This window comes from Cervus canadensis, chromosome 19, assembly GCF_019320065.1.
Source record: "Cervus canadensis isolate Bull #8, Minnesota chromosome 19, ASM1932006v1, whole genome shotgun sequence".
NCBI lineage: Eukaryota > Metazoa > Chordata > Mammalia > Artiodactyla > Cervidae > Cervus > Cervus canadensis.
This window is the reverse complement of record NC_057404.1, coordinates 46181461-46205573: the sequence shown is the minus strand read 5'-3', so window position 1 is coordinate 46205573 and position 24113 is coordinate 46181461. Positions and strand designations below refer to the sequence as shown.

The 24113-nt window shown below is 42.6% G+C and overlaps 1 protein-coding gene across 6 annotated transcripts in view; it reads left to right on the top strand.

Annotated features, from left to right (window-relative positions):
- The window catches only part of LEF1 (lymphoid enhancer binding factor 1), a 118151-nt gene extending 94038 nt beyond the window's left edge, over nucleotides 1-24113 (top strand). For 3 of the 6 annotated variants that reach the window (XM_043438210.1, XM_043438208.1, XM_043438213.1), the window contains 4 exons: nucleotides 4918-5025; nucleotides 9850-9898; nucleotides 10568-10608; nucleotides 22931-24113. In XM_043438210.1, coding sequence (XP_043294145.1) covers nucleotides 4918-5025; nucleotides 9850-9898; nucleotides 10568-10602 — 192 coding nt within the window. In that variant the 3' untranslated portion in view covers nucleotides 10603-10608; nucleotides 22931-24113. The remainder of the gene's footprint in view (nucleotides 1-4917; nucleotides 5026-9849; nucleotides 9899-10567; nucleotides 10609-22930) is intronic. The other 3 variants (XM_043438209.1, XM_043438207.1, XM_043438211.1) reach the window with 1 other exon arrangement.

The window sequence follows — 24113 nt, the reverse complement described above, 5'->3', positions numbered from 1 at the left end:
CGTCCCCATTGTGCTGTCGGGTCTGTGTCCTGACCGCTGGACCGCGGTCCTCAAGGACAGCCTCTTGTTGCTCACTGGCCTCTCTCGCTCACTTCTCCTTCCTTTTTCCAGTACAGTCATATCTTTCTTTCCATCATTTGAAAAAACAAGAAGAGAGTAACTAAAATCAATATGCACAGTAGACATGAGTGAGAAAGAACCACCCAGCCTTTAACAGGAAGTGAAATGGAAGCAGCACACCCTAGAATCGGGAGCGCTGGAGAGGAAGCGGGCCTCCCCCAGAGTGCGCGCGGGCACACTTGTGTGCAGGCGCGAGTGGTGTGGCCTCCGGCCCCAGCCTCCTACAGCCACTGCCCCTGCACCGTCGCCTCTGGCCAGAGGGTCCCCCAGAGCGCAGCCAGTTGTCTGGGAGTTGCTGACAACAGATCCTGGCATTTGGAAAGTAGGAGGACGTACTGAGAAACTGCTCACTGGGGGCCTGGGGCAAGTTTTATGTAAACACACACAAAGTGCCAGTGTTGTTGTTCAGTCACGCAGTCGTGTCCAACCCTGTGCAACCGCATGGGCTGCAGCACACCCGGCTTCCCTGTCCCTCACCATCTCCCAAAGTTTGCCCAAGTTCATGTCCATTGCATCGGTGATGCCATCCAGCCATCACATCCGCTGACGTCCTCTTCTGCCCTCGATCTTTCTCAGCATCAGGAACTTTTTCAGTGAGTCAGCAGTTAACAACAGATAACCAAAATAGTGGAGCTTCAGCTTCAGCATCTGTTCTTCCAGTGAATATTCGCGGTTTATTTCCCTTAGGATTGACTGGTTTGATCTCCTTGCTGTCCACGGGACTCTCAGGAGTCTTCTCCAGCACCACAGTTCAAAGGCATCAATTCTTTGACATTCTGCCTTCTTTTTTCTTCTTAGAAGAAATGTAGTAGCCCTCATAGTCAACAAAAGAGTCTGAAATGCAATTCTTGGGTGCAGTCTCAAAAACAACAGAATGATCCCTGTTCGTTTCCAAGGCAAACCATTCAATATCACAGTAATCCAAGTCTATGCCCCAAACAGTAATGCTGAAGAAGCTGAATTTGAATGGTTCTATGAAGACCTATAAGACCTTCTAGAAATAACATCCAAAAAAGATATCTTTTTGATTATAGGGGACTGGAATGCAAAAGTAGGAGTTCAAGAAATACCTGGAATAACAGGCAGAATTGCCCTTGGAGTACAGAATGAAGCAGAGCACAGGCTAACAGAGTTTTGCCAAGAGGACACACTAGTTGTAGCAAACACCCTCTTCCAACAACACAAGAGAAGACTCTACACATGGACATCACCAGATGGTCAATACCAAAATCAGATTGATTATGTTCTTTGCAGCCAAAGATAGAGAAGCTCTATACAGTCAGCAAAAACAAGACCAGGAGCTGACTGTGGCTTAGATCATGAACTCCTTATTGCCAAATTCAGACTTAAATTGAAGTAGGGAAAACCATTGGACCATTCAGGTATGACCTAAATCAAATCCCTTATGATTATACAGTGAAAGTGACAAATAGATTCAAGGTATTAAATCTGATAGAGTGCTTGAAGAACAATGGACTGAGGTTTGTGACATTGTACAGGAGGCAGTGATCAAGACAATCCCCAAGGAAAAGAAATGCAAAAAGGCAAAATGGTTGTCTGAGGAGGCCTTACAAATAGCTGTGAAAAGGAGAGAAACTAAAGGCAAAGGAGGAAAGGGAAGATATACCCATTTGAATGCAGAGTTCCAAAGAATAGCTAGGAGAGATAAGAAAGCCTTCCTCAGTGATCAATGCAAAGCAATAGAGGAAAACAACAGAATGGGAAAGACTGGAGATCTCTTCAAGAAAATTAAAGATACCAAGGAAACACTTCATGCAAAGATGGGCACAGCAAAGGACAGAAATGGTAGGAACCTAACAGAAGCAGAAGATATTAAGAGGTGGCAAGAATACACAAAAGAACTATACAGAAAAGATCTTCATGACCCAGATAACCACAATGGTGTGATCACCCACCTAGAGCCAGACATCCTGGAATGTGAAGTCAAGTGGGCCTTGAGGAAGCATCACTATGAACAAAGCTCGTGGAGGTGATGGAATTCCAGTTGAACTATTTCAAATCCTAAAAGATGATGCTGCGAAAGTGCTGCACTCAATATGCCAGCAAATTTGGAAAACTCAGCAGTGGCCACAGGACTGGAAAAGGCCAGTTTTCATTTCAATCCCAAAGAAAGGCAATGCCAAAGAATGTTCAAACTACTGCACAATTGCACTCATCTCACACGCTAGCAAAGTAATGCTCAAAATTCTCTAAGCCAGGCTTCAACAGTACATGAGCCATGAACTTCCACGATGTTCAAACTGGATTTAGAAAAGGCAGAGGAACCAGAGATCAAATTGCCAACATCTGCTGGACCATCGAAAAAGCAAGGAGTTCCAGAAAAACATCTGCTTTATTGACTACGCCAAAGCCTTTGACTGTGTGGATCACAATAAACTATGGAAAATTCTTTAAGAGATGGGACTACCAGACCACATGATCTGCCTCCTGAGAAATCTGTATGCAGGTGAAGAAGCAACAGTTAGAACTGGACAAGGAACAACAGACTGGTTCCAAATCAGGAAAGGAGTACATCAAGGCTATATATTGTCACCCTGCTTATTTAACTTATATGCAGAGTACATCATGTGAAATCTCGTCTGGATGAAGCACAAGCTGGAATCAAGATTACTGGAAGAAATATCAATAACTTCAGATACTCATATGACACCACCCTTATGGCAGAAAGTGAAGAAAAACTAAAAGAGCCTCTTGATGAAAGTGAAAGAGGAGCGTGAAAAAGTTGGCTTAAAACTCAACATTCAGAAAATTAAGATCATGGCATCTGGTCCCATCACTTCATGGCAAATGGATGGGGAAAACAATGGAAACAGTGAGAGACTTTGTTTTTTGGGGCTCCAAAATCACTACAGACGGTGACTGTAGCCATGAAATTAAAAGACGCTCCTTGGAAGAAAAGTTGTGACCAACCTAGACAGCATATTAAAAAGCAGAGACATTACTTTGCCAACAAAGATTTGTCTACTCAAAGTTATTGTTTTTCCAGTAGTCATGTTATGGATGTGAGAGTTGGACTGTAAAGAAAGCTGAGCACTGAAGAATTGGTGCTTTTGAACTGTGGTGTTGGAGAAGACTCTTGAGAGTCCCTTGAACTGCAAGGATATCCAACAAGTCAATCCTAAAGGAAATCAGCCCTGAATATTCATTGGAAGGACTGATGCTGAAGCTGAAACTCCAGTCCTTTGGCCACCTGATGTGAAGAACTGACTCATTTGAAAAGACCCTGATGCTGGGAAAGATTGAAGACAGGAGAAGGGGATGACAGAGGATGAAATGGTTGGATGGCATCACCGACTTGATGGAGATGAGTTTGAGTAAGCTCCAAGAGTTGGTGATGGACAGGGAAGCCTGGCGTGCCGCAGTCCATGGGGTCGCAAAGTTAGACACAACTGAACGACTGAACTGCCTTCTTTGTGGTCCGGCTCTCACAACGTACATGACCATTAGGAAGACTATAGCCTTGACTATATGGACCTTTGTTGGCAGAGTAATGTTTCTGCTTTTCAACACACTGTCTAGGTTTGTCATCACTTTGCTGCCAAGAAGCCTTTGTCTTCTGATTTCATGACTGCAGTCACTGTCCGCAGTGATTTTTGGAGACCTAGAAGAGGAAACCTGTCACTATTTCCACCTTTTCCGCTTCTATTTGCCACGCAGTAATGAGCCTGGATGTCATGATCTTAGTTTTTTTAATATTTAGTTTTAAGCTGGCTCTTTGAATCTACTCCTTTACCCTCACCAAGAGGCTCTTTAGTTCCTCTTCGCTTTCTGCCATTAAGATGACATCGTCTCCTATCTGAGGTTGTTGATGTTTCTCCTGCCTGTCTTGACTCCAGCGTGTATCTCATCCAGCCCAGCATTTCTCATGATGTGCTCCGTGTATAGTAAACAAACAGGGTAACAGCAGACAGCCCTGCTGTACTCCTTCTTCAATCTTAAACCAGTCAGTTATTCCGTGCAAGGTTCAGGCTGCTTAAAATCCCAAACAGTGCCTTGCTGTTTTGCTCTGTATGGTCTATAAATATCTGTTACCTAAAGGGAAATGGAAAATTTGCAAGGTGTCAAGTGATGCATTCTCCAAATTAGCTCCTACAGTCTGCAAGTGTAGATGTCAGAGTAAATTTAGGCCATGCTCCTTGTTTTCCGTCAGAAGACCAAAACACAAAGCGTGCGTGGTGATTATACAGTGTTATCTGTGTTCTCCCTGTGGACAGAAAGTCTTTATATAAGTGTGAAGTAAGGGTGAAAAGACTGAGACAGACTGCCTTTTGATGTCTGGCTTTATAGACAGGATCATATGATGAAGGTTTCAGATTCCTCATATGACAGAATGGGAGTGTGTGCATGTGAGGTGAGGAGATACCTGTGTGGAAAAGACCTGTGGAAATTTTGCATTAATAAATAGCACTTGGACTCAATGGCAGAATATGCCACAAGCTATGAAAAAGGGGTAAGTTGGGTGTTGAAGCTTACTGGTGAACATTCTCTTTAACTGGTCCTGGAGAAGAGAAAGGCTGGGCAAGAGGCCATTTCATTTTGGATACGTGGATAGGTTTCATGTAATGTGAGAGCAGGACAGGAAAACCAAAGTTTGAATCTCATTGCAGCCACCAAACTCCAGAAGGATTTCTGCAACACGTGGTCTTCTGCCATTTAAAAATCAAAGTTTACATTCTTAACATTTTCATTCTTCACTGTCTGAAATATGAAATATATAATACTATTGCTATTTTGCTTTTACTTGATTTTTTCCCCTCCGTCCTTTTTGTTTTTCAGTGGCATGCCCTCTCTCGTGAAGAGCAGGCTAAATATTATGAATTAGCACGGAAGGAAAGACAGCTACATATGCAGCTCTATCCAGGCTGGTCTGCAAGAGACAATTATGTAAGCACCTTCTACACACCGACAGCTCTCTCTTCTCACGTTTTCTCTCCCTGTGTTGCTCTCATAAGGGAAATGTGTTGTAGAGTGTAACTAATGCTGGCATTGTTTTCTATTTTTGAAAGTTACTGAACTGTATAATAAAGACTTCATGGTTATATTTCATTTTCAAAATTGCACTGTCATAATTTTTTGGCTATATGCTAATGACATCTTAAAGTAAAATTTTTTAATCAGAAAAATCCTTATCATTAAAATGTTGGTGAAAAGATTGTTTTTAAAGCCCACAATCTCATCATGTAAATGATGAGATTATTATTATTAATAACTAGTTAACTATCTTCCAGTATATTTTCTGTGCGTATTTTTTCATTTTTATTTGGATGTGTGTTTGAGGGTGAGTGGGTGGGTGTGTATATACATACACTTTTGTACCATGCTGCTTGCTCTTGTATACAATAAGCATTTTTCTGTTATGGCATAGTGTTTCTGTATGTAAGTTTTAATAGGTGTACAATATTCATTGAGTGAATGTCACAATTAACCATTTTTCCCCTGCTTTTTAGATATTTGCTATTTTTTTTAATAAGTGGAAATAATCCTACAATGAACTGTGCATAATAACAGGTTTTTTTTTTTTCTGTATTTAGGACTTATTTTTGTAGGATAGATTCCAAGTAGTGAAATTGTTGAGTACAGATTATAAAGACTTTTGATATATATTGTCAGATTTCTTTCCAAAAAGAATTATGTTATTTTACACTTATTACAGTGTATTCATGTGACTGTTTTGCCACAGACTAATTAGAACTAGGTAAAAATCCACTTTTTTGTTTCATATTAGTATACCCTGATGTCCATTATATATTTTATTTAGATGGAGTAGGTATTATCATAATTTTAAGTTGTATGAATTTTATTGGCAAAAAAACACCTCATTTTTATTTCCAGTTATTTTATTACTTTATACCTTGAACATCTTGTTCTTGTCTTGATACAGCAAAAACTACTTCTGAGAAAGAATATTGTAAGTGATATCAGTTGTATCATATTTTATAGAGGGGAATGTTTTTGATCACTTAAGCTCTTAATTTAAAAATCTGAAGATTATTTTCATGTTTCTTGTGAAACATTCAAAGTGCCAGCTAGGGCAGTCTTCTTATTAGATGTAGTTGTCCTTTTTAAGAATGGTGAAGTCATGAATCAACATGTAAATTAACGTGTGGTCATTGCTGTAGATGAGCCTGTGGGGCCACAAGTATGAGGTCATACATCCCATATAGTGAGGCACAGAGAGCTTTGGGAACACATTGTCTCCTGTAACATGTTGGAAGAAAAAGCCCCTACTGGTCAGAATTTGGAGCTTCCTCATTGGATACAAGTATGACATAGGAAGTAAGAGTCCCACTGTTTGTGACTTGGGAGCAACAGCTTCATCGACTCTCCTGGATTGCTGTCTTGGTTGTTTTAGTAACTGCCGCATGCCAATTGTCTAGAACTGTCTTAAATACTTTGTGTGTTGTTTTCTAGTCCTTAGGATAATCCTGTGACATAAACAGTATTGTTGCATTTTACAGATGAGGGAAATTGAAGAGTCAAGAGGTTAGGTAACTTGTCTGGGGTTATGTAGTGGCTAAGCTGCAAGGAACACCCAAGTCCCCCAGACTGCAAAGTCTATGCCACTTCCCTCCTCCAGACGGACCATCTCAGTCTTCCAGGGCCTCCTCAGGAAGACAGCTTTAGTTGAGTTTTCTCTCAGAACTGGGCTTCTGTTCTCTGGACTGTAATTAGTATTTTCTGGATACAGCCTCTGTGATGCCCTTTAAGTGGCAAGATCAATCCCCCACCTAAAGGGTTTCAGTCCTAAAGTATACTCCTTTAACCCTGTCCTGGGTCTCTTCTGGATCTGGTTGGCCTGTAGGGAAGAATGGTCTTCCTTCTTTGAACCCCCTGGGAGAGCTTTGCTGTGCTGTGAATTTACATAGATTCAGTGTTGCATGTTGAATGTCTTTCTTTTTTTCTTTTTATGTTACTGAAGTATAGTTGATTTACAGTGTTAACTTCTGTGGCACAGCACAGTGATTCAGTTATGTGTGTCTGTGTGTGTGTATATATATACTTTTTTATATTCTTTTCCATTATGGTTTATCACAGGCTACTGAATATAGTTCCCTGCACTATACAACAGGACCTGGTTGTTTATCCATCTTCTATAGTTTGCATCTGTCCCAAACACCCAATCCTTTCCTTCCCCACCCCACCCACCTTGGTAACCAAAGGTCTGTTCTGTATGTCTGTGAGTTTATTTCTGTTTCACAGATATGTTCATTTGTGTTGTATTTTAGATTCTACATACAAGTGATATCATGTCTTTGAATGAAGTTTCTGTTTCTGATCCTTAAAGAGTGAGTTGCCACTTATAAAAAGAGATAAAAGAAACATGTTCTTTTTCTCTCTCTACCCTTCTCTCCATGTGGAGAGATAGGAAGTAGTTTTTAAGGAAGACCAGTGTAATGTGAATTTACCTTTAAAGATTTTCCTTGGCACAACTTTTAAAGGAAATTGTTTGCACAATCTGATTTTTAGGATCTCTTTGAATGAAAGGAAACCCCAGCTTTGTAACTTACAATTTTTATAATAATCAAAATAAGCCTGTTAATTACTAAGGCAAAGAGAAGTCAATCAAGTGGTATCAATTTAGCTAAAGATATTACAGAGTATTCTTAGGAGTACAAGAATACAGTCTAAATAAGATATATGTCCTGTATCTTAGCTTTTCATTGTCAGAATGCTATCTTAATGCTCACTGAGATCATATTAAATATATATCTCAATATTTTATATTAAAATGCCCTAAGGCATCACAGATTGTATAGCTTCAATTTGTTTTTATAACTTCCATTTTTTGTAACTGGTTTTCATAAATCAACAGTGAACATATATTCTTAGGTGTAGTGTTATATTTGTATTATTGGGGCTTTTAAATGTAGTGCTTAAAACCCCAGTACTATTTATGATTTTCATGAAAAGTTTATTTACTACACATGAAATTGTTTGTTTTTGTGTTAATTAACATAAATATATCCAAACTCCTTAAGTCTTTTTGTCTACCATAAATGTAAGTTCTCTTGAAGCATAGATGTATTCCTATAGTACATGTGATTTCACAAAAGCAACATTTAGTCTGACATGTCAGGCCACAGTTGCATGTTCTAAGCACGTGCTAGGCATGTGCTGGGTGGCAGAGATGAGCTGAGATTCAGGCAGTGCTAACAGCCTGTGGTAAGGGGCCCAGGGACACAGCTCATCATGGCCCCTGTAAGGAGTCAGATTATGGTGGGAAGCTCACAGAGAAGAGTTCTAAATGACACAAGATGAATCTTAAAAGGGTGAATGGGAGCTTGGAGGAGGAGGAGGAGTTAAGGAAGAAAGCTCCGTGTACATGAAACTACCTTATTGCACCTTCTGAAAACCATAAGTCATTGCATTTGAAAGAGGGACAGTAAATGCCTATGAGAAGCATGTTCTTCCTCTATCTGCTCCCCTCTTCCTGGAGTACCTTAATCATCTAAAAGACGACTCCACTATTTTTGGTATGCTATTTCCCAAGATTACTAATATCTGTTGTTTGCCTTAGTGTTTATGAGGACAGTTTCAGTCAACTTTCCCAAGATCAGGTCATGTGACATGAAAAAAAACTATCTTGAGGTGCATAAAAATACATACTTTTTATATATTTACACAATATACTCAATATAATCTTATGGTTTTATTTTTTGTGAATGTGATTATTACAGCAGAGAAACTGGATGTGATATGTGTTCTGTTACACTTATTTGAAAAGACCATCCTAATCTAGGTTGGTCATTTACTATGCATATAAGTGGAAATACATACTGTGTCTATGCCTTATTACAATTATTTTTGAGGGGAAAGTAATTGTGAAGAAAAACAGAAAATTAAACCAGTATAAATAGACCTAAAATGTAAATATGTGATTAAGATGATTTTGAAATGTATTTTAAGTTGCAGGCATATTCATGTTGTTATGTCTTTTAGGAAGCAAGGTCTTTAGCTGGCATAAATAAGTCTTTACAATTAACCTTTTGAGTTTTCTCAGGTTCTGTCTTACCCTTTTACTGCTGTCTCAGTTATGTCATGTCTATGCCACAGGGGCTGAAGATCCTGTTAACATTGTGGATTTTTAATTAGATGGTCGAATTCACAGTAAGGAAGATTTATCATCAACTCTACCAGAAGTGGATTCTAAGTGTGATGGTTAGCAATTAAAGGGGTAGCAGAGTACCTCCTTATATGGGCTTTCCTTGAATGGGACGTGGTGTCTGTGGCTACAGCCCTTGTTGTTGTTGTTTAGCTGCTAAGTCGTGTCCACCTCTCTGCTACCCCATGGACTGTAGCTGCCATGTTCCTCTGTCCATGAGATTTCCCAGACAAGAATACTGGAGTGGGCTGTCATTTCCTTCTCTGGGGGATCTTCCCGACCCAGGGACTGAACCTGTGTCTTCTGCATTGGCATGTGGATTCTTTACCCCTGAACCACCAGGGAAGCCCACCACAGCCCTAGGACATCATTATCCTGTGTGCATGTGGTCACTGCCAACTCAGTACTTATGACATTAAATGTGAAGCTAAAAAGACAAAGGTCACAGATAAGAATTTTTCCTTGCTCTCGGTGTCTAGGTACAGATGGTAAACAGAGATAATGAGGCATCTTGCCTCTGGGTGGACTGCCTGCCTGTCCCTTTGTGTCACGTTCACCCCTGTGTTCACAGCGCAGCCTGTGACAGTGTGCCTGTCTTCTTCCAGGGTAAGAAAAAGAAGAGGAAGAGAGAGAAGCTGCAGGAATCCACATCAGGTAGGCCCCATGTGACTTTCCAGCCCATTCTCCTGCTTCTGAGGAACGTTTTTAAAGCAGTCTGCATCTTTCTATACACTGCTTTATTCTTCAGCTATACTGTGATTCCTAAACTCGGCTTTTCTTCCTGAAGTTCTTTTAAAATGTTTGAAAGACCTTTCTTTTAAATGTGACCATGTGAAGGTACATCTAAAAATCTCTCCCCCAAGCCCTGTTACTGGGAATCCTCTTCGTTAACTGTGATTGTTTTCTTTTTCCCTTGGTTTTGTTTTTGCTTTTGTTTGTGTCTTCTCTTTGCTTTAACACTTCTGTTCTTCTAGTTGCATAATTCCTTACATGACAGTTTTTACGATGACCCTGTGGTATGCCACCTTGTATCCCCTGGAGATCTGTTCTATGGTTTGGGGTTATTTAAAAATATGAAACGTGATGCTGGGGTTTATCTTTCCTGTCCAGTAATTCAAGGCATCAGTCAGTGAGGTCCTACTTATCTCCCCTTTTCTTTCATTAAAGATAAGGCCCCTACTTGTACTGCACAAATAAAAATGGCTGGTATAAGAACCATAAAAAATAAAGCAAACAGGTCCACATTATATTGTAGCTACTACGTATTTGGAATGTACAAAAACCTCTTCAATAAAAATTTGTTAAAGACACAATTTTCTGCAGGTACAGGTCCAAGAATGACAGCTGCCTACATCTGAAACATGGTAAGAATAACCCTCTGGTCCTACTGCTGACAGTATTGATAAACAGAGGCACTTGCTTGTGAATCTTCTTGCTTACACTGGCGCCATTCAGCATTGCCCCTTTAAAGAGGACAGACCACCAAAATCAAAGCAGTGCTTTAAAATATCTGATGGTTTTTATACCGGCTATAGACTTGAAATATAGTATGTGTCTCTCTTCTTCCCCTTTTTGCCCCTTTAATCTTTCTCCATTCCCTTTCCCCTAACTCTTGTCAACCATTCCTTAAACCAGTGGCAGTCTGCCTGCTTAAAAGACAAGTAATAAAAACCAGCAAAATGGCATCTTACTCTGCAAACCCGGGGCTGTGCTGGAGGAACTCAAGCCCACACTGGCCCAGGACTTGGAAGGTTTTGCTCTGTAGAGACTTTCTCTCAGTTGGGATGATATATAGAGGCTTAAAAGTAATGTATTTATTTCTAGGGAGAAAGAGGCTTCATTTTTTTTCTATTATTTAAATATATGGCTCCAGGACTTATTAACTATATTGTACTATCAAGTTCGTTATTGGTAACCATTGCTAGATCTTGCTTTTATCTTTATAGCTAAATTTATTTCATTCCTGCTTTTTGTAGTTACTTGATTTTTGACCATGTGACCAGCAGCCCTGGTGGAAACCTGGCTTTGTAAACTAGCTCATTCTTTGCTAGGCTTTGAATTCATAGTGTGTCTGTGAATTCTCAGTTCTTCTCAGAGGCGCTCCCTTTGATTCTCTTCTCTCTAGGAACCTGCATCCAGTCCCGTCAACTCCATGTTTGGGGTCTGTCTCGAGTCTTTCCTCTCACACTCAGCAGTCCACAGCCTCAGCTCAGGTGCTCTAACTTTCCATCTGGGTTACTGTAATAGCCTTTGGATAACTGTCCTGCTTCCAGACTTCATTTCTGCCAGTTCTTCGTGTTGCTCTCAGAGGGATTTGCTGAAGCACAAACGAATGGTGTCATTTCCCTACTTAAAAAGGGCCAGTGCTTCCCGCTGTCTGAAGGACACAGTGCAGACCAGATTAGCGTGGCTCTGCGTCTCCCTCTCCTCAAGGCTCCGTGTTCTGCCTCTCCTCACCTCCAACCACGCGGCCTGTGCTCTGTCCAAACAAAACCACTTGCGTCCCCCAGACAGATGGAGGCTGCTGCGCGCGCTGCCCCTGCGCTCTGAGAGCCCGTTTCCTCTGCCTGGGCATGGTGTTTCTCAGTAGAGCACTAGCTTCTGGGTCATTTCATTCTTGACTAGAACCAGATTGACCACTTAAACTTTTAGAACTTAATCCTGGTGCTAAAATTTCAATGGACTTTCCTAGGAAAGCCTGCAGAGATTTTGGTACCACATTGATATGAATTTTATATCAACTGTTTGCCCGGCTTGAGGTTCTTAATCTTCATTTCCCTCCACTATAAGATGGGAACAGTAAGCCCCACCCGCTTAGGGTTCTTTGTTTATCATCAGTGGCCTCTCTTCGTCCCTCCACCCCATACCAAGACCCAACTCAGCTGTCCTCTCCTCTGGGAGACTTTCTTCATCTTTATTCAGAGTCCCAGAGTTCTTCACAATTTCATCATTGTTGTTTTATGATATCAAAAGTCTTATAAACTAGTAGTTAGTGGCAGGCTTTTCTCCAAGTATAAATAAGATCAGCCTTTCATACAGGTGAACAAACAGGTATCAGAAAAATGTCACAGTTGATGTTCATATTTAATTCAACTTAATAGCTATTACTGAGGACCTCTTCTGAGCTGGCCTTGCAGCTTGGTTATCAGGAACACAGGCCCAGCCCCCGGGTACTTATGGCATCATAGTTTAGAAATAGTTCTAGTAGTAAACACATATGCTTTTGTACCTTTTTTGTCACATTTTATTTTTTGAAGACTATTGTCCTTTTAATTACTGAACACCTGGGAATGGACAGCAGCCCCTTTAATGCTTGGCTCTAAATGGAAAACCCTCATAAGCACAACATGCTAAGGACTGATAATGGTCTGATTCACTCTGTCTTGTTTGCACCACCATCTTCAATGCTGTTTCTATTCAAACATCATGCAAAAATGTGTTTCTGTACTTCAGACTTTGATATTTGGTTTTGTGTCCTTTATGATTAACATTACATAGTATTTCAGATTTGAAAATTCCCTAAATGCCTTTTTGTCCTAGAATGCACCCCAGATATCTCCTTTTTTAAAAATAATGTTACAGTGATCATTGTGCTTCCTTGTCACTTTTGTTTTTTTGTCTGTTTGTTTTAAGGTCAGGGTGTCCCCTCTGCCCTGCTCCAGAAAAACACAACAAAGCTTACCTTCCCCCCACCCCAAGAAAAAAATTCTTGGCTTTTGTCAGCTGGGCTGCATGTAATCAGAGTCTTCAGTGTTCCTCTCCCCTCTCGGTGCTGGATCAGGCATGCAGCCTTTGAAGTCCTGTCCTCCACACTATCCTATTTTAGAGAACAGCACTGCCAGTCATTAGATAAAGAGTTACTAAGCAGAGAGAAGGTCAGATTTGCATTCATAAAGATTTCAGCAAATTAGGAATGATACTACCCCTACTGCTTCCTCACCCCTTTCTTTAAGAATTCGGAAACTTCTATGTGTAGTAGTTGACTTGTTTAGTTACTATTCAGCATTTATTGGGCATTTTATAAATGCCAGTTAGCTCTGTAATACCTAGAAATACAGCATTGAATGAGGCTCCGGAGGTCCCTGCTTACATTGCTGGCAGGGCAACTATTAAAAACAAACAGAAACGTGTAAGTGCTATAATACAAATAAAGTAGAGTGACTGGAGGGTAGGCTTTGGGCTGATGATGATAAAAGGCCTTCTGAGGAGGAGACACTCAGTACTCACCGATTAATTTCCATGGAGGGTATCCTGTGTACTGTTCTAAATGGAAGACCAGGGCAACAGAGCATCCTGCTGTTAGAAAGAGCTTAGACTAGGCGTGAGGCCACCCAGGCTCTCACATTAGCCCTCTGTGCCATGTGATGATCTGGGGCAGTAGGTTTAAGTCAGGAGCCTCTGGCTCCTCGGCAGAAGGCAGAAGTGAAAGAGGGCTGTTGACTGGCCTCTGAACGCCCAGCTGCCTCCAGTCCCAGCTTTTCCCGGGTGGCTCTGTGGGTCCGCGAGCTGCCCTGCCTCCCAGGTGTTAGTAAAGGGACTCGACGTCGCTTTTCTGCTTCCTAATCTGTCCTCATCCTATGTCTGAGTGGAGTGGCTCTGTAGAACTAATAAGGCACCTGTATGATCTTGCAAACGACTTGTGCACGAAGTGCTTGCTCTTCAATCCTATGTAGGTCACCTCTCCCCACCCCCAGAACGAGTGACAGAAGCACTATTCGAGGCTTCGCTTCCATGCTGATGCCGTCACGTGGCCTCTTGTCTGCCAGACTTCAGTCCCAGTTGTGCTGGCTCCACCTTAGAGAGGAGCCCGAGACAGATGGAGTGTCTGATTAGGCTCGATCCTGCCCACAGTGTGTGTGAGGTCTCTTAGGACTTGCTCTCAGCTCTGAAGGGAAATCCTGAAGTCAGGCTATCCCTGCAGGAAGGCAAAGCTGACGGAATGTAGTGCCCAGACGGGGAAGATGCTGTGACTCCAACGTGAAGAGAGATTTGAGAGGGTTTCTCTATGTACAATGAAACTTGCCATTATCTTGTTCTCCTTAAAAGAAATTCCCATTAAATTAGATCACTGAGCTTAGACGTCTGTGGTGTAGCTCAAATGCTAGGGAGCTCTCATTACTCTGAACTAGCAAGGGATGGTGGATTATAAGGAAAAGACTCCTCTGTGAACAAAAAACTGTCTGAGAACTTGTTTCTACTCCTTAAAAGACAGGAGTTTCATTTAATGCTTTCACTTTGTTGGTGGGAAATGCCACTGGAGTTGCTTCATACACCCAGCCTTGTCCCCATCTGCCTGTGCGTTTCAATTTTTGTGCATTATATAAGAATAGTCATTCTGGTGAAATCAAGTTGAAACAAAGAAATTAGCATTAACCCAGTCTCAACATCTTATAGCCAACTTTAGGAAAATTAGAATTAGGATCTATAAAAGACATTCCTCCAAATCGGAGGTGATTTCCAAGCTGTGGGACCTTTCAAGAAATCCAAATTCATCCTTAGCTTTTTTTTAACTAACTCTTCACTTGTGAGAATGCTGGAAGCCAGGGCCCCAGGCCGTGAGACTGTATACATTCTCCCATGAAGGCCAATGTCACAAACGCCAGTTGTTCATTCACTTTGCTGTGAACATCCAGTGAGGTCTACTTGTGCAAGTCAAGAACTGCTTTAGGCAATGGGGTGCCTTGCTAAATGAACCCTACCCATTCGCAGAGGAACTCCCAGTTTAAGAGGATACAGACATATAAATGAATAATTACAAAATAATATGTTTTAGTAGAGGGGAAGCACATAGAGCACCCTGTGTTAAAAAGAACAGGAAGTATTAATACACAAATCGAAGTAAGATCAAGGAAGGCTTCCTGGAAAAGTCAGTCACACCTGAGCTGTCCAGTCACGGAAGAATTCTTGGGTTTGAAAGAACAATGATCAAGCTGTGAGTTTCTAGTATTCTAGTACATGTTAGATTTGAAATATGTAACATCTCAAGGTTGTTAGAAGTCAAAGATTATCATCAAATACTTCCCTTTCTTCCTGACTTAAGATTCATGAGGAATTGAAGCAGCAAAGAATTAAGAATTTTTGAAAAGGTGAAGAAGATTATTATTCTGAGTTTACTAACTTAAAGAACATTATTGATTGGTTTACTAATATTTATTTTAGCAAAATATATATAAAGTCCACTATCTTAAAATTATATAGATTGAAATTATGATATCTCAGTGTATTTCCTTTGATCATATAACAGCAAAGGGCTAGTTTAAAAACAAGCTACCTTTTTTAAAAGAAGAAACCTCGAGTTAAGCACACCAGGAGATACAGACAGGCACTCATATACAGACACACTACAGTATGATTTTAGCCTTAGAATAATTTTTACCTTGTACATTTTTTCTAAACTGAGAATTTAAAATATTTTTTCCTAAATGAAAACTTTAGCCTTTATTTTCCTGGGCCAGCAGGTGTGTGGGAGAAGTAATTTCTAGTATAGTAGACAGCAGAATAGTTAATTGTGCAGTGCTTGGGTTTACATCTTTTAAAAAATTTTTTCTAGCTTTCCATTTGATTGGACTGGAGTCCTCCTCAGAACTGACTGAAGGTCTTCCAGGAGACTTGCCTAAAGCCTGAGACTTGGCTATGTCCTCCTGAGAGTCAGGGAGAGGTCTAAATATTTTCAGGAGTGTCCTTGAGAAAAACATTTACTTCATACAGTTTTTGAAGCTCACCCTAGTGAGTTTGACACTTTTGCCTAGTCTTTGCCCTGAACTCTGTTCCCTGAGGACAGATGTAGTCACCCACATTAACTATTAGTGAGCCTCTGAGTATTTGTTCCTAGGTTGGCTTGAGTTAGAAAGCAAAGCCAACTGTTTACAGACTAGTAAAACTGGAAATACCTAGGAAACAGTAAGGCTTGTCCAAAGGCTCAAAGTAGAAATGAAGGCTTTGATAATAAGAAAGTGAAAAAACCAGGGGTGTGTTGGCGTTGGTATAATCAAGAGGGAGGCAGGCAGATGCCCACCTCGGTGCACTAATACGCTGGTGGCTGGGCTGTCAGTCTAGCGCACGTGGTGATGTTACCTCGGCAGCTGTGCACTGGTGAAGGAACCAGGGAGAGGATCGTGCTTGTGGTGAAACCTTTGAAAATCTCTGCAGTGCTACAGTGTCCTTCCCATCAGTTCTGTGCTGCTCTTTAATGGTCAGAAGAGGTAAAATCAGGTTTAAGTTGCCTCGGGAAACAAATAGGAAACTGGACCCTTGGCTAGCAGGAGTCCATGTGCAATCAAAAAATGATAGTAGACAGAAGAACAAGGCTCTTACAACCCTCGAGACACACTCTTCAGTATTGTCCACGGAAACCTGTGAAATTAAGATCCAAGCACTTAAGAATAGTTCATAGAATAAAATGTTTTGGACAAATCTGATATAATAAAATGTTTTCTCACTGAGTTGTCTGAAACTGAGAGAATTTTCCTTCTGGATAATAGAGTTTCCCAGAGAACTCTAGGTTTACTTGTTACGTATCAAAATACGTACTTTTTAACTCTTGTGAGTACAGCTCATTCTTCAGCAGAGTACATGTAATTTAAACATTTTTTAATACCTCATGCCATTATTCTGTAATGTACTGTATGGTATATGGTAACAAGGAATTGATGGTGTCTGACACTTGTAAATGACCCCAAATAATAGGGGATTTCTAAAGATCTGCTCTTTTTAATTTACTGTCTTCTCATTCTGACTAGGGACTGTACCTTTCCCTGACAGTAGTAAATATGTTCCTTCAGATCCATTTTGTGGATTTGGGAACCAGAAAACAAAGCTTATTTGAATAATATATACATTAAAAGTAAATAGAGTCTGAGTTGGAGTATAGAGGGCGCTCTAATTAGGAAGGGTAAATGTGCCTTTTATTGGTCTTTTTTTTTTTTTTTGCATGAATCTTTTGTTACTACAGTGAGAGCTAAAGGCCCTTCCACTTCCTCAGCTGTGTTCTGTGGGTCTCAAGCTGCCAGGTATTAGATCCGAGGAGTAAGTCTAATAATCTGAGGTGATCCTGCCTTGGCAAAGTCACTCTTTTTTTTTTTTTTGACAGAATGAGGGGGAAGAAATGAAAGCATTTCAGTCAAACAGTAGTGCCCACTTTCTTGCTTAAGTCCTAAGTCAAATCTAACTATTTAGAAAACTGAAGTTTTCTAAATTTTTAGATATATTCTCTGTAAACATAACAACAAAATTTTGCTGCCCTCTGGTATTACTTTTCCCAGGTATCACTGTATTTCTGTAGACATTGTAGAAGATATTTTATAAGATATTTGCTAAGAGAGACTTTGCAGAACTCTCTGTTGGTCTTAACTTTCCACCAGAAATTCTGTAAATAATACAACAGTTGTGTTTACCCCCAAACGTGCCACATGAGGTCGGAACAACAAAAACAGAACTAACACTGCTGGACCACGTATTCTGTCCTAGATGCTCTAACAGAGGCCTCTGCATCCCATTTTGTGGCAGCCCTGTATGGGGAGGGATCTTTGCGCTGTTTGAGGGATAAGAAAATGTCAGTAATTTGTCTAGGGCCGTGCGGTCGGTGTGCAGCAGTGTCAGGCTCAGACCTAGCTCTGCTTCTGTTTAGCTCACGTCTCCACCCACTGCAGTAACCAACACTCACTGCACTGTGCAGATGCTAGGCATGTAATCTGTCATGGGTAATTATCTTCCTTCATCCCCCTCAGCGTACATCATGAAGTGTAATGATGTACTATTGATATTTCTCTTTTACAGACGAGACTGAGGTTTCTGCATTCAGGTAACTTGCTGAGGATAATTCAGGTGATGTGATAAAGGCTGGGGCTCACCCAGCCCAGGGCTGACTGTTCTCAGAGCTCATGCTCAGAACCCATAATGCACTGTCACCTCCCGGGCCCCGTATAGTTAAGACTCACAGACCCGTACACATACAGAAATAAGGAAAAAAGCATGCACTAGCTCTGTTGCCTCACATTTAGAAGGCGAAGTTAGCATCTTCAGTGTAGGAGAACTTGTAGAGAGAAAAGGTGAACTGGATAAAGAATTTAGAGATGAGTATATGAGTCTCCATAGATATTGCCCTCCTGAAGCACTTTGATATACAGAAATAAAATGGATTTTGAGGCTCTCTTATTCAAAGCTTTCCTCAAGAATATTTCTGTAGTGTTTCCAGTGGAGGTAAGGGTCTAGGGTGGGATCTGTAAGCTCAGCCAACCAGTGTGATGTACATCCTCACAAGGGAGAGGCAAAGGGCTGATGAGAAGAGAAGCCAATAGCTGCAGATGGAAATAAGAAAGTCCCCTAGAGCAGTTTATTAATAGTTACAGGCCTGCCTCGGAGTCATCTTAACATTGCCAAAGTCTGCTTTCACGGATAATGATTCATTCTGAATAATCACAAGGGAAGACGACACACAGATGCAGTGACCTTGCCTTGGTCTATATAACCTGGGTCCAAGCCCAAGGCCAGTGACCCCTCATAGCCCTGACCTCTCCCTCCTTCCTCCACAGTTTGGGAATCATCTTGCATCAGAGCTTATAGCTGGGGACTGGGGGCCGGCTAGCTTGATGCTGGGACTTAAGGACTAACTCCACTGTAGAAAGAATAGAGAGCACCAACCTTCCCAGCCACAAATCATGTTTTCTTTCACCCAAATGCTGGGTAATCCTTTCAAAGACCTGAATCTGCCTTTTGTAGATTATACTTTAAATCTTAGAGATTCAAATCTCCCAGTTAATTTCTCGTGCTCTTTGTTCTCTCGTCCTGCTTTGAGAGCATATCACCTTGGGGTGGGCAGTGCTCTAGATGTAGCCCACCGCCACCTCCTCTGTCCTAACTGTGCTGCTGACTAGCTATGGCTGTGGGCAAGCAGGCAGTCGAGAAGAAAAGGAGTGATAATTTAGCTCTGCAGTATGGTGGAAAGAAATTGAGTTTAAGGCTCAAAAGCTAATTCTGCCACCTATAGTGACCTTAGCGAAGGCCTTTCACTCACACAGCCCAGTCCTTCTCTGTAAATGGGCCAAAGTCCGCGGAGCTGTCGTGACTGCATCACACCGTGTCTGTCCCAGTGCCTGGGGCCGCGGTGCTCAGCCCACGCTGTCCCTTCCTCCTCCCCCAGCTCCTGTGACCTACGAGGAACCAGGAGCCCCAGCAAATCTCTAGGGGACCCTCAGACCAGTCACTGATGAGCAAACACCTCCGTTCTCTCTAGAAGGACAGGGCAGCTCTGTCATGCTCGCCTTCTGCTCTAGAATCCGCTCTCTGCGTACACACACGACTTTGTGCAGCACAAGGGCGCCTGCCCTGAAATAGCAGGCTTGTCGCTTTGCCCGGGGGTGAGGCTGGAAAACTTGGCCGTGCGCAGGAGGTGTGTGGTGTGCTGCGGAGAGGCGGGCGCTCCTTACAAAGTCTCTGCTTCTGTTCACCTTTCACAGGCTCATCTCTGATGCTCTCTCCTCAAACTTCACGTCATAACTAAAAACACTTTAAAGTTGCTGCTCCTTGCTAGGACATTTGGGAAGGGAAGGATCTCTTATGCCAACCACCTTTGCGTGTGCCTCGCCGTTTCTGTACGCGGTGGCGCTGTTACATGACAAGGCATCTCCTGGCCTGCTGTGCCCGCGTGGCTCCCTCAACGGGTGGGTCCTTGTCGCGGGCCAGCCCTCCTCTCCTCCACCGTGGCCCCGCTGATGGGCTTGGTTCCTTGCCCCTTCTGCTGGAGGACAGACTGGGGAGGGGCTGGGCCACAGAACCCCAAGGATAAGGGCTGGCAAAGCAATAGGCTTCCATTAGAGGCTGATATTTGCATTTAAGAAGATATTCTCCTCTCCCTTTCTTCACATCTTTTAAGCCAAGGCCTAAAAGCCCTCAGTCACTGCTGGCCATCTCCCGACGCAGGTCCATCTTGAAATCAAGATTTTCCTTTAGCACTTGGGCTCTGAATAAGCAAGTCTGTCTCTCTGGGCTCCTGGTTCCATTTGGTTAGCAGGATATTCTGTCAAGATTGGAGTTCAGTCCAGGAGAGAGTCCTGGATTTCAGCTGGATGGTGGGGGGAGGGTGTTTTCTTGTGCCTTCTTCAGAGTCACTCAACAAATGGCCCACGTGGTGACTCCTCGCAGAGGGAGCCCAAGCCTGACATATGTAAGATGGGACTCCAAGCTCCCTTTGAAGCGGGCACAGTAATTGCAGCTTTGATTGTACCGACCCCGCTGCTGGGTTGGGCTACACTGGGGCTTGCCTGGCCAGCCCAGCCTTAGCCACAGCCCCCCCAGTGAAGCCTTAGATGTGGAAGTCTCCAGTCTCCCAAGCCTCATGCCTGTGGTTTCTTGAAAAGAATCTTGATTTGACCTGTTTTATATCTGTATAGCAACACTGGAAGGCCCCCATTTTTCCCATTTGGGGGTAAAATTGGCCTCCCCTGACAACCTTATATTTTAAAGGACCAACCAGGTTCAAATAAGGTGCCCATTTGATAGTTTCTTTACCACTTTATTTAAACACTGGTTACACTATTAGGAGAGCATCCAAGGTGGGGAAGAGTCACTTTTTGATTGGCAGTTGTACACAGCACCTCTGAAACCAACTTTCCAGGAGGATCCTATAAGAGGGTACTGAGGTAATCAAATAATGGTGGGAAAGTGTGAGACTACAGAAAGAACTGGCTTTATTAGGAGATGTCGAAATTCTTTCCAGGGACGCGACCTTGTGATAAATGGTCATTCTGGCCAGCCAGGACTGGTAGTGGAGCGGGCAGAGGGCACTCGGGGTGCTGTGAGGTGGGAAGAGCTCAACTCGGAGAGCCAGGGCGCCACAGGGCCTGCAGGCTGTCACCCCGTGACTTGAGGTCAGCCTGAGGCTGGGCTGGGGACAGCTTCCAGCAGCGGCTGGTGCTCGTGGCTGCTGAGGCCAGTCCATTCTGAACAGAGCTGGTCTCCGGCTGCTGTGCACTCCTCACCAGCAAGAGCAGCCTGGCCCCGGCCCCGCGCGTCAGGGGTGCCCAGCAGCTTGTGACTGGGCATTTGTGGGCAGCGCCTTCACCCTCGCCCAGGCTCTGCCCCGTCTCCGGGGAAAGCCAGGCCCTCTGCAGCGCTCCCGTCGTCCTGTGTGAAGCATCTGCTTAAACTTTTAAAAACCACAGAGCTGTAGCATGCTTTTCTTGTTAAATGGGCGAAGGGTAAACTTGTAGGAGAGGAATTGAAATCGTCGCTGAAGACCTCGTGGCGTTGAAGGCAGCGTCCTGTGGCTGGCTTCCTCCCGCTGTGCTTTGACTTGTGTGTCACCAGCCACCCAGATAAACAGTTCTTCACAGTTGTGACGATGAATCATGTTGAGGGACAGCACTGGTGGTCGCCGTAACAACAACGCTAACAGGTAGCTGGTAAAAGCCCTAAACGCAGGGACTCACTGTGCGCTCTGCGCGTCCCTCCAAGGTCCTGGCTGCGCCATCCTCACCACAGCCGCGGCACTGCTCCTCCCAGCTCCTAGGCTGCGGACCGCTCTTCTCTGAACAGCACTGTGCGGATTGGCAGTCACCATCCTGAGTTTAGTTTCTCATTATTAAATTATTTCAAAGTTGCCTTTTACTTCTCCAAGGTTTCTTTCTACTCAAATAAAAAGCATAAAGGAATGCACTCAACTATTTAGAATTAATTTTTTCCTAAAGGAAACGTTTGCTAATAAAAGGACATTGCAGCACAGACAGTTAAGATTCGTCTGAGCTGCCGGGGGACCAGGTGGGGGAGGTGACTTCCCTGCAGCTGGATGAGGCCGTCTCCCCAGTTGCAAAGCAGGGGCATTGGATGCTTTCCACAGAGGAGCTGAACTTGGGGGGTGCTTTTGCTTTCCTTTTGTCTCTGATTCTGTTGCAATGTTTTATTTGTAATCACTCTAGGTCTCAGATTGTTAAAACTTTGGGGATTTAGGGATTATCCTTTCTGAATGCTCTTGTCATTGGCAACATCTTTAAATACTTGTTGAGTGTACATCCCAAGCGTAATATTAGAGATCCCAGTTGTTAGAAAGGGGGAAAAAAAAAAAAAACACTGAGAATTGAAGCCTGAATATTGGAGCTTACGCACCTCAGACCGAATATGAGCGGACAGAAGACGTCCCGGCCGCATAGCTGCTTGTGGTGGGGGTGTGGGGCCCTCACGCACTTGAGTGTGCTTAGTCTCCTGTCAGGGCTGCAGAGAGTGGGGCGCCACTGGAGCGACTCGGCATGTACGAAAGCATGCAGAGTCCTACAGTGGCTCCCCACAGTGGACTAAAAAGACCAAACACTTCAGAATGATGGATCCTTTCGTGATCTGGCCATTGTCTGCCATTACAGTTCATGTTTGGCCATTCTCTTCTGATGTTTTTCAGATTTATTTTTAAAAACCATGATCCAAAGTATTATGTGTATTTCACATCATAACTCTGTACACATATATATACATATACATGGAACCAAGGTAAACACTTCAGTAAAGTACACTTATTCTCTAATGTAATCTAAGGATTTAGGGCTACCTTAGGGCAGTCTGTCTTAGCTATCACCAGATCAACAAAGAGGATTAATTAAATGCAGAGCTCTTAAGACGTGACGTGCTGTATGTAGCTGAGGTTCAAAATCTGTAAAGGTCTGTGGCAAATGCTTAACAGCATTTTATTTGTTCCTTCTCAAGGTGGAAAACGAAGCTCATTCCCAACGTGCAAAGCCAAGGCAGCAACCCCGGGACCTCTCCTGGAGATGGAAGCTTGTTGAAAACCCAGACTGTCTCCACGGCTTGTCCAGTTGACCCCAAAGGAGAAATAACACCAACTTCACCCTGAGGTCACTGCTAGAGACGCTGATCCATAAAGACAATCACTGCCAACCCCCTTTCATCTACTGCAAGAGCCAAGTTCCACAAGAAAGCATACAAGGTTTTTTTAAAAGAAAAATTAAAAAGCACATGAGAAGGCTGGCAGGCCCTGGGCCAGCTGAGCCGCTTTCCTCCCGTCTCCGCCGTGCACTTCCCAGAGCACCCTGCATCCGTATCTGCAACCTTCTGGCAAGGACAGTACCTGGGCTGCTTCCGCCTGCCCCAAGCGCCTGCGCACTGGGCGCAGCTGCAGCGGTCAGCGTCCCCGCAGGGATGTGGGGAAGAGTTCCCTCTGTTCCTGGCTTCATGTTTCTTTTTCTTCTCAAGCTTTTATTTAACAGTGCAAAAGGATCTATCTTGTTTGCTTCTTTTTTTAAACTTGAATTTTTTTTTAATTTACACTTCTTTTATTTTTCTTGTATATTTTGCTAGCTATGAGCTTTTTAAGTAAAATTCAAAGATCTTGAACTGTTTGAAATAAAAACGAAATGAAAAGAAGCCTCCTTCTTCTGAGAGAGATCTCGTCTGCTAAGTGGCTTCTCCGTGAATTACCTGTAACAATAGTGGCCTCTCTGTCTTTGTAAGGTGTCTGATAGAACTAAATAAACATAACAGCCAATCCACTCTGTGGGTAGCAGTTGGCAGTCCTCTTTATTTTTCTTATGATCTCTTTTTTTAAATGGTAAACCTTACCAGATACTTTCAGCAGACCAGTTTGCAGTGAATTTTCATTTTTTCCCTTCTCAACCCTTGTTGTAAAAAGCCCAGCACTTGAACTGTTATTACTTTAAATGTTCTGTATTTGTATCTGTTTTTATTAGCCAATTAGTGGGATTTTATGCCAGTTGTTAAAATGAGCATTGATGTACCCATTTTTTTTTTTTTTAAATAGCAAGGCACAGCCTTTGCCCCAAACTGTCAATCTAACGTTTGTCATTCCAGTTTGAGTTAACGTGCTGAGCATTTTTTAAAAGAAGCTTTGTAATAAAACATTTAAAAAGTT